The following is a 10,504-nucleotide window of genomic DNA, read 5'->3' as shown; positions in this document are numbered from 1 at the left end:
CAACAATTTCTGACATTGCCAGTCAAGCAGAAGACCCAATACTATTATGGACTACGGGACTCTTTTAGAATATTTTGCTGAGTTAACACATCTATAATGTTTAAATGACGGAACTAAACAAAAAAGGGGATATATAAATGAATGTCCATTTTGTATCTGCGTATTCAAAATGGTTAGCATAGATATATGGTTACATTCTCTTAATGAATAGAGGGATTTGTTGTAATAGTGCTTGTAAATAGGATATCATGTCCACATCTTTTACAGCAAATAACCACTAGGAAGAATGTATGCGATGTGTTAATTATTGAAACTGTCCTACCAATTTGGTTTGAAACTGTCTCATTGCTATTTGTTTCTCAATAAAATTATTTTTAAAAAAAAGAAAGAAAAGAAAAGGACAGGCATTTAGTGAAGCCCATGCCAAGACCACTCACTTCCCTCTTCTCAGATGCCTGCTGATCAGCTGTATCACAGGATGATTACAGCTGCAGGCCACAAAATATCAGATTGACAATCTGCTGGTCAAATGAAATTGAAATTTCAAGCATTTTACAAAGTAAGAGTTAGTCTACAATGAGAAATAAGCAGTGAGGTACATGTTTCATTCAAACCAAAATGGTAGGGAAGCTGGTTTTCAGATCCGCATGCTGAAGCTCATCATGCGTTGACTAAGCTGTGTCCATCATCAGACAACTAACCAGTGACAGAGCAACTAAGCATTGGGCCATCTTTTCTCATGGTGGAAAAGCAGCTGTAGAGGCGTGTGTCCTATCAGATAGCAATATCACCATCTGATTTTTCATATTAAAAGAAAGATCTTCGATGGGAAACCAACAGTCGGCATGTAAGTTCCTTGGAGACAGAGCTTATTATTTTATTGCTCTTCTTTATGTATTATGCAGCCTCAGCCATGCCCCATTCAGGGCTCTGTTAATTTACTTCCAGAAGCTCAGTTGACTGATGACACTAGCTGCCACCTCTCTGATCCATCACACTGAAACTGAGACCACGCTTGGCCCTGGCTTTCCCTAGCCAAGCACTGAGCAGGCAGGGGTGCCTTCCTGAGTGACTGCTGCATGCCAGGGCTCCTTTAAGGAGTAAGATTTTCCCAGGGACCTCCCCATCCATCAGCTCAGTCCAAGCATTCTCAGACCTGGGCCATGGCATGGAGCACTTCTGACCTCACCAATGCCTCTCCCTTCCTGTTCCTAGACATCAGACCAGCACTGAAGTCTAAAAGCCTTACCATGCAGGACATGGTTGCTCATGCCGGTAGTTCCAGCACTCAGAAGGTGAAGGCAGGAAGATCACCATGAGTTTGAGGTCAACCTGCGCTACATAGTGAGTTCAAGGCTGGTCTGAAGTACTTAGTGAGACCCTACCAATCAATCAATCAATCAATCAATCAATCAATGTTAGAAAGACTTTCCCTAGCTTCCCTGACCACTGTGGCATGCTCCCCTCTTTAATTTTCACAACTTGCTCCCCCAAATCTCATCTTACAGGACCCAAATTGACATGTATGCTGAATGGATGGGCTATGGTAGAAACAGTCTCATTATGCACCAGTTAATCCTCACTGCCTCCCAGTTAAGACAACATGATCGTGCTTATGACTCACACAAACAGTTCCATGCTTCCTAGTTAAGACCTACACTTATCAGGAGGAAATCTGTGTTTCAGCATTAACTGTAGCTGCTCCACAAATTAAAAAAAAAAATGAGTAGTAAACAGTTTCATGTCTCTCAAAATTGAAAAGTGATGCCAATATACCTAGGTTGAGGGTACAAGCATAGAACAAAGAATTAAATATCCTAGGCTGAGGGCAAACATGTTCTTTTGAGTTTTAGTGCCTCTTAGACACATCCTCTCCCATCTCTTAACCTACATACTAATTACTAAGCATCATCTTCCTCGCACTGACCTTCCCTGCTGCAAAATAAACTTACTAAGAACCCAAAATAAAACAATACAGTGATGAAAGATATTGACCAAGAAGGACCAACAATCAGCCCAAATATTCAGATACCAAGACTTAAAGGTCACTTGGGCAGTTAGATGTCTAAATCCTTCCCTGTTTGGCAATAAACTGTGGAATGACTACTATAAAAAGCAGACAAATGTGCTATGACTCTTAGGTTCTCAACCATATTCCTAAAATGCTATAAATGCATCTCACCAAATGCACTGATTCACACCCTCTAAGCAGCAGCCAAGGCATGATTGAACGTGCATGAGACTGATGAGGGGAGACTCCAGTGAAAGAAAAAATGTAAATGAAGTTGTGGGGCACTGATGAATGTGTAACTCCTAAATGTGTACATATGTGTACATGGGCAAGTGCGCTATAAATCTCACTGACACAAAGGTTGTATGTATGTGTAGCTTAAAGTTAATAAGAGCATGTGGGTTACTCTTTATCATTATAAATTTCTATGGCAAACTGATTCTCACAGCATGGCTTTTCTTAGTTTTCACCAAACTCTACTGTCTGCGGCTGACCAATGGGTGCATTCAGTTATTATGTGACACAATCAGACAACACATAAGTACTTGGTTACCACCCAATTTAGTAAAGTAGTCATGTCATTGATCACAATTCTTTTCTAGTTCTGAATTTTAATAATGTGAATGATATAGACTAAATACTCTTCTGAATTACAAAGATTTTCTTCATCACTTTCTGAAATCTAAGCCACGGATTAGCAAATATTTTTTGAAAAGTTCTGTCTTTTTTTTTTTTTTGTAGAACCAGGGATTGAACTCAGTCACTTGTGCTTATCAGGGAAGCGCTTATTCCACTGAGCCATCTCCCTGGCCCCTATTTTTTGAAAAGGAATTGGGAGTAAATACTTTTTGCTTCATAAGTCATGTGGTCTGTGTTGCCACTGCTCAATCCTGACATTATAGTGTAAAAGTGGCTCTAGCAATATGTAAACAAAACAGCTGAAAAAGAAAACAGAGCTTTATTCCAATAAAAATTTACTTACAAAACACAAGCAGTCACAGACTTGCAAAGAGAGACCATCCTTTGTCTAGACAATGAACCAAACAGTAAATCAAACCATGCACGTTTTATAGAGTCTGCCAACTTTCACGGTGTGAATGTTCCTCCCAGGGTCTATTTCCAACTACCAATGGGCTTCAATGACTTATAAAGAGATATCTGACAGGTGTACCTTATCATTTAGCACTCTTTTTTTTTTCGTATTTAGCACTCTTGTCCTATAAATATATACTCCTAAATAACCAGAAGAGTGTGCATTACTACAAAATAAGTAGTAGGTAGTGACAAACTTTTGCATATCTGTTGTCTTTGTTTCTCATATAGCTTAACCAAAAGCATATATAATTATATTTTCATATAGTCTGTATTTAATAATCAACTCCAAACTTGAGTTTCCAGTTCTAGTAACTCAAAGAAAGGCAGAACAGCTAGCAAACGTGATCAGGCTGTGATACAGGGCTGACCTCTGTTCAGGAGAAGGGGAGGGAACTTGGGGGTGGGGGGGCAGACAGCAGGGTGGGTCTCATAAATTTAGGCCAGACTGATGGAAAGATCTTGCACTAATGCTACCTGTTAATGAAGTTCTATGTCTGAGAAATGAACCTGCATTCATACCTTGCCAGGCTCAGCCACTGGATGGAAACAGCCCACAAGAAGATTAGCTTTGGCATTTGACTTAGAGAAGCTCCAGCCATACCTGGAATCCTGCCCTCGTGTCACCGCCCAACTAGGTGCTGAAATAGCTGACACTGCCATTCTCTTACACCCCCCACATCTGGTAGCACATTGTCATGGCCACTATACCATGTAAGAATTAGTTTCATGTGTTAATAATAAATCCACATTATGGTAAGAAGTGCATCAAGTTCAATACAATACCCAGGCCGTACCCCATAGTAAAAGAACCAAAGTGACAAATGTTATGTGTTGGGAGGCTGGTTGAGTTACAGAACCTTCAGAGATGAATGAGAAAGGAGCACTTGTGAAGGTGGGTGTTTTTCAGAGTGATGGAGAGATTAACCACAAATTAAAATACAGAAAACTACTTAATATCCACAATGAAGAAACATATTGTGACAATTGCTGATAGGTGGGCATCAAAACAGACGATCAGATGAGCTTAACAAGGCCTTATTTCTTGCATTAAGTGTCTTCTGACCTCGCAGAGTGTGAGGATGCCAGAGTGAGGTGGCTGCCACCGCAGGTGCTGCAGTTGTGTTTTGCTGTCCTTCTTCAAACAAATAGACTCTGTTTATGTCACTCCTTTTACCTAAAGTTGAGGTGGAAAGAGAGATGACAACCGATGTCCTGATAGTGTCCCCCATGTCCATCAGTCCCCTGCTCCCCTGCTCCTTGTCAACATTTCAGTTTCCAGTCCTTGGTTGCTAACATGCTTCAACAAGTATCACCAGACAACAAGTCAACTCTCCAAATTCTTTCCATTGTTTCCTGAGCCAAAGTTGGATAGAGTTTTAAGTAAGAAGTTTTCCCGGAGTCAATTTGGTGCCTAGAGGCTTCATAATATTTATACCCTTTAAGTTGTGGTATTTCATGGGAATGTGGAAGGAGTAGGAAGTATTATACTCATTTTAGAGTGGGGAAATTAAGGTGAATCTAATTTTCCTGGTTTTTTGTATATTGGGATTTTTTTAATTTTTTTTATATTTAGCGTTTAATAGCTTACACTCAGCACCTCCAGTTTCTTCCCAGTCTCTTCTGGGCCCATAATTGAGCAGAGTTTAACATCACTTTGGGGGTCAGGATGTTGCAATCATTATCATTATTGACATGGGGACTCACTCTGTTGCCCAGGCTGATCTGGAATTCCTGGGCCCCTGCCTCAGCCTCTCAAGTATATAAAACTACACGTACCCAGATCGTCCATATAAAATTTAGCATCAGTTTTTTTGATGGCTACAAAAAAGTCTTGCTGAGACTTTGACTGGAATTATGCTGAGCCCAATGACAGTGTGAAGGGGATTAAATTTGGGAAAAGTACCTATTTACAGTCTTCATCCATTTTTCTGTTTCTTTTCCTTACTCACTTGTAAAAGCCATAAGCTTCTTGTAAAGTACTCCTGAGAAGAAAAGGAAATAGGTCAATGGTCCACCAGCTGTGAAGACAAAGCCACTAACCAGCTATGTGTACTCTTGACCTCCCCAGGCTCCGAGAGGAATGGAGGCAGAGGTTGGAGAAGAGGCTTCAGATGATGGATAATTCTGAGGAACAGAAGCAGCCCCAGCCTGCCAACTGAGAGCTTCCTGCCATGCTGCCTGCATAGGCATCAAATTGTCAAAGGCATTTTTCTAGCAAAAAGAGCTAACACCCAGTTACCCTAACTTACTAAACAGGATTTTCTCTTGTTCCTCTCCCATTTGTGGAAGGATTTACACGTGAAGCCTCCACTTGTGCTAATGGGGGTTATCAATGAGCTCAATCCTCTCTGCACAGATGACAGGGTAATCACAAATGGGACAGGAAACATGGATTATTTAGTATAGAAAGCTCTTAGAGGGGCTGGGGAGATAGGTCAGTGGAATAAATGCTTGCCTAGCAAGTGCAAGGTCCTGAGTTTGATCCCTAGTACCACCCCCCTCCAAAAAAAGCAAGCTCTTAGAATGAGCATGCGAGTGCTTGCACACACACACACACACACACCCACACCAGGTTTCAAAGATCCACATAGCATTATCAAGTCTTACATTTTCTTCGAATTTTGAAATCTGAACATTTTCTCTGAGCTTACAGCAGGCAATGAGCTTACAGCAGCACTCCTTGGTAGGAGTCTGGCTTCCACAAATCTCCTAGAAATAAGAAAGTCAAAAAGTCTTCATCCTCCTTTACCTGTTTTTGTATGTAGAGAAATTCATCTGCTTACAGAAATAAAGCTATCATTATTTTTAATTTAACAATATGGCTTGAAAATGAAGTAAACTGATTTTTACTCTTATGAATTTGGAAATTTTTTTATTAATATGCTTAATCAGAAACACACAGCAAAAGCAGAACAGTACTAGATAAACAGGGCTGTTGGGCACTCACATTGCTTGCCTTTGGCACTGCCCACCCTAGGTCACTCCTTTCTATGGTGGCACAGCAAGGGGCCCCAGCTGCCCAAGATGCTCAGTGGAATTTAAGATCATCCTCACATTAGCCTACTGTCAGGTTGTAAACCTGGCTAACAGGCAAATGGCCTTCAAAGATGGCATTGATGAAGGGTCCTCTTATGAGAGAGAAGCAGAGAGATGTACAGTGGGCAACCATTGCTAGCTCAAGGATCCAGATGGCCTAAGGGACAATGATGGTATGGGGGACAATGCTGGAGAGGACATCTCAGCCCTCATAGATGCTGTGGGCTCTCACAACATGTTTTCTTGGAAAACTAATGGCCTTATCATGGCTTAGAGAGACATGGGTGGGAAGAAGGGTTGGAGGGATATTTCCACCATCCTCTACCATTAAGAGACAACAGTACAAGGGCCCACTCTGTGGGCTCCTTGTTGAACTCAGAAAAAAGTAGGCTGTAGACTACAGCTGGAAAAATCTGACCCAATTTGGAAATGGATGTTACTAATAAAATAGAATTTTATTTAGGACAGAGAATCTGTGAAATAAGTATTAAGGTACCTAACCATACTGGAAGCCGGGAAGAGCCCTCTGCAAAACAGACACTGAGGCAGACCTACTTAGTATGTGGGAATATTTTCACTATGTATATAAACCTTAAGACCAGGCTACACACTTCAAGTACATATAACACATAAATATACATTAAAAATCATCCACAAAGATAGGACGAGGCAGTTATCTTGGGCAGAATAAGTTTGAATATCTATGGAGGAGAGACACAGCACAAGGGGACAGGGACCTGCTGTCTATAGGGAGATGAACAGAAAGAATGAAGAGGGGACTCATCTGTGGCAGACTGGAGAAGGGAGCAGAGGATCTAGAATCAAGCCAAAGAATTTGTTAGCTTATTAGTCTGTCACCATAGGGTAACAAAGAGCCATTGGTAGGTTTTCAGTAGAAGAACAAACTGATTAAACTTGTACCATTTATTTTTTCAAATTTTTTGATGCAAAAACATATACATTTAATTTTTATGTAAATACATAATAGGATCATACTGTATATCAATCAATTTTCTGTCACCATGATAAAATACTTGACATAATTAAGTTAAACTGATATACAAGTAGAGAGATGTAGTGTGGGAAACCCTTGCTAGCCCAAGAACCCAGATGGCCAGAGGGACAACCACGGTATGGGTGAGGCAACATATCATGGTGGGAGCACATAGTGGAGGATCCTGCTCACCTCATGGAAGTTGGAAAGGAAAGAGACAGGAGAGAGCCAGAGAACCCCTATGCTTTTCATGTACACTCACCCAATGAACTAACTTCCTTCTACCAGTCCCTATCTCTACAAGGTTCCACCACCTCCCAATATGCTGCATTCTGGGCACCAAGCTTTTTTTTTTTTTTTTTTTTTTTTTTTTTTTTGCTAAGCAGTTTTTATTACATTCAAAGTATTAAGACAAGTACAAATAACCTTGTAATCAGAATATGGTATCAGTCAATAAAAAAGGAGAAACTACTATAGTATGAAGATATACAAATGACTATACAAGCTGTGACAGGATTAACAACATAAAATGGGCAGTTTCCTTGTTTCTTTTAGAAATGCTAAATTTTCTTTAAAAAGCAAATGAAATACAGCACTCTATGCATAACCAAGAAAATAATAAAAGCAGTCTTAACACAACTAATAGCATAACAGATTCCGTTGCTTCTATTCAACAGCCTTTGCTAGCACATGCCTACTCCGTTTCCTAGCTTTAAGAACAATTTCCTCTAAGGAAAACTAGTGCAGCATAACCCTTAAATAATTTCATTTAAAGTTACAACCTATATAGAAATGAACACCTAGGGGCCGGGGAGATGGCTCAGTAGAATAAGCACTTCTCTGGCAAGTGCAAGAGCCTGAGTACAATCCCCGGTTCCACCAAAAAAAAAAAGAAAAAAAAGAAAGAAATGAACACCCTGTCAATGTAGGTACAACAGTAGCAACCATGCCGCACATGCACTTCTGTTAGAATAAACCCCCATGGCTGGCAGGGTAAGGTTATGTTATGGACCCTTCTCTCCCTCAGCCACAAGTCCCCTTCTGGAATGTGTCCCTGCTACCCTCACCCCCTATCCCCACACTGACATTCACCTTTCCCACCCCCAAAACCACAGTTCACAGAAGCCTTCCTACGAAATAGTTTTCAAGAGTAGCCCAGCCTACATGCTTTTTTTAAAAAAAGCCCCCTAAGCCCCAGAGGTGATGAAAATGAGTTCTGTTCTTGGAATATCTAAGCCTTCATGGGTCACAGAGGTGTGCTCTGATGAACACCTTTGTTTTATTTGTTGTGTGGGGTTTTCTTTAACCATTTAAAGGCCCTGGGATATAACGGAGAGAACACCTCAATTTCCCCAAGTGAGGCCCAGAGAAGCGAGAGATTCAAGTTACGGCCTTCAGTTTGGCTAAGCTTCCAGCCCAGTTCCTCACTTGGGTTCTTTCACAGGAACTAGTTATTGCTTCCACAACCCTCTTACAGGGAATGTTCCACAAAGGCTATGACCTCCACCTGTGATAACTCTGCCCTGAAAAACAAATCAGCCCAAGAGCTCTTACCAGAAGGAAACTTTTCGGCTTTCAAGGTTACTGAAACTTCATTAGTGCAGTTGAGAGTAAATGCGTAAGGTATGGCACATGTTAAATGATTATTGGCACAATGTTCTCCAGTTTCACCTATCATTCTTTTGCACATGGGCCATAGCTCAATGGATCAGACAGTTCGCAACATTTTTATGTTGGCAAGAATCCCCTCTCTTCCCTTTGAACACTGTAGGGAGAGCTGCTTCATCTGGGCTTCCAAGGCCTGGCCCTCGGGGGAGGTGCTGTTTTGGCTCTTACCCCAACACCACCATTGTTACTGAGACCTCTGTTGTTATTGGCCTGTCACTTGTTTTCTTCTCTGCCCCTTCTGCCCTGTCTCCTCGTTCTCCCTCACATCCTGGGGAGGAGGCCCTGCTGCACTCACTCCGAGGACCCAACACCAGGAACATCATTCCAAACTCTGACAGGGACACAGGACTGGGCAGGTCCAGGCTGCCGGGCCTTGCGACCGCGAGAAACTGCTCTGGCACCTCAGATGGACTTGTTGGTCCCGAACTAAAGCTGGACACAGACTGAGTTTCTGAGTCATCTTCAGACACGAAGTTGCTACAGTTGTCATCTTCAAAAGCCTCGGTGGCCACAGAAACAGTGTCCAGCTCAGCTCTGCCTCCTGACAGGTCCTCCACTGAGGTACTGCTGCTCTCCACACCCACACCACTGCCCCAAGGCCCCATGGTGCTGGAGCGCCGCCGCTCGTGGGTCTCATCCTTTCGCCAGGGTCAGTTTGGCCTGTAGGCCATCTACTGTCTTCTTTAGTTGCTCGAGCTGCACATAGTACTTTCTTTGAGTTCAAAATACGATTTGGACTTGTTGATGGCTCTCTTGAGCTGCCGCATGCGGCCTATGGCAGCGTTGTACCTGGCCACTGTCACTGCCTATGTACCACATCTTGGTCTGCTCGGCCTCCATGGCCCTCTGTATGGTGTGGTTCAGCATCTCCTGCCAAGCTGAGTCAAACTGCCGCTTGTCGTCCTCCAGCAGCCTCTGCTCAGCTTAGCGGCAAGGTGCACTTCAGTGGCCCTGTGAAAGTCCTGCGTGGCTTCCTGAGCTTCTGGCTGGGCCTGCCTGGCCACCTTCCGCGCCTCCCAGTAAGGTTTTGAGTCTTCCACACCTTTGCCGATTTTCTTCACCAGTTCATCCAGTTTCACCCTGGCCTCAACCAGAACGGAACGGAACTTCTAACGAGCATCCTCAAGCTCAGTCTCCCATCAGTTGATATCATCAGTGGATTGATTTAATTTCTCCAGTTCACTCTGTATTCGGGGATCCACCTCTTCCTCCCCCTCTAGCGCCTGCTCCATCCTCTCCTCTTCCTCCTCTGCGCCTCCCCCTCCTCCGAGTCTCTCGCCAGCAACAGGAGCTCGGATAGCTCTTCCGAGCACCCAGTTTCAGCACCAAGTCCATGCAGGCAGCCAGGCAGTGGACTCAAAGTGCCCGCAGGGGTTACACATCACGGCCGGGCCAGGTAGGAAACACCTCAAGCTTTAAAACATGGGCCATTGGAGACCGTTCAAGATCCAAACTATAGTAATATACATGACAATATGATTTCATCACAACTTTTTACTAACATTTTCCTCCCTCCTTTTCCACTCCCTCTTGACTTTTATATGCAAATAACCTATGTTAACAACCTCCAATAGTCCATAAACCAATTGTGCATCTCTCACCTCTCTCTCTCTTTCTCTCTCTCTCTCTCTCTCTCTCTCTCTCTCTCTCTCTCTCTCTCCAGCCCTCCCTCCTTTGAAAGCCTTTCAGAAAATGTGCTC

The 10,504-nt window shown here is 42.7% G+C and overlaps 1 protein-coding gene and 1 pseudogene across 1 annotated transcript in view; one reads left to right on the top strand and one right to left on the bottom strand.

Moving 5' to 3' along the window:
• The window catches only part of LOC111818715 (protein FAM240B-like), a 16,919-nt gene extending 11,654 nt beyond the window's left edge, over window positions 1-5,265 (top strand). Inside the window, exon 2 of the mRNA XM_023723559.1 lies at window positions 5,175-5,265. Within this exon, the coding sequence (XP_023579327.1) occupies window positions 5,175-5,265 (91 nt within the window). The remainder of the gene's footprint in view (window positions 1-5,174) is intronic.
• A 3,579-nt stretch (window positions 5,266-8,844) lies between these two features.
• LOC101576394 lies at window positions 8,845-10,051 on the bottom strand (annotated as a pseudogene).
• Between the last annotated feature and the right edge of the window lie 453 nt (window positions 10,052-10,504).

Source organism: Octodon degus, unplaced genomic scaffold, assembly GCF_000260255.1.
Source record: "Octodon degus isolate 3935 unplaced genomic scaffold, OctDeg1.0 scaffold00100, whole genome shotgun sequence".
NCBI classification, from domain to species: Eukaryota; Metazoa; Chordata; class Mammalia; order Rodentia; family Octodontidae; genus Octodon; species Octodon degus.
This window is presented reverse-complemented; position numbering and strand designations above follow the sequence as displayed.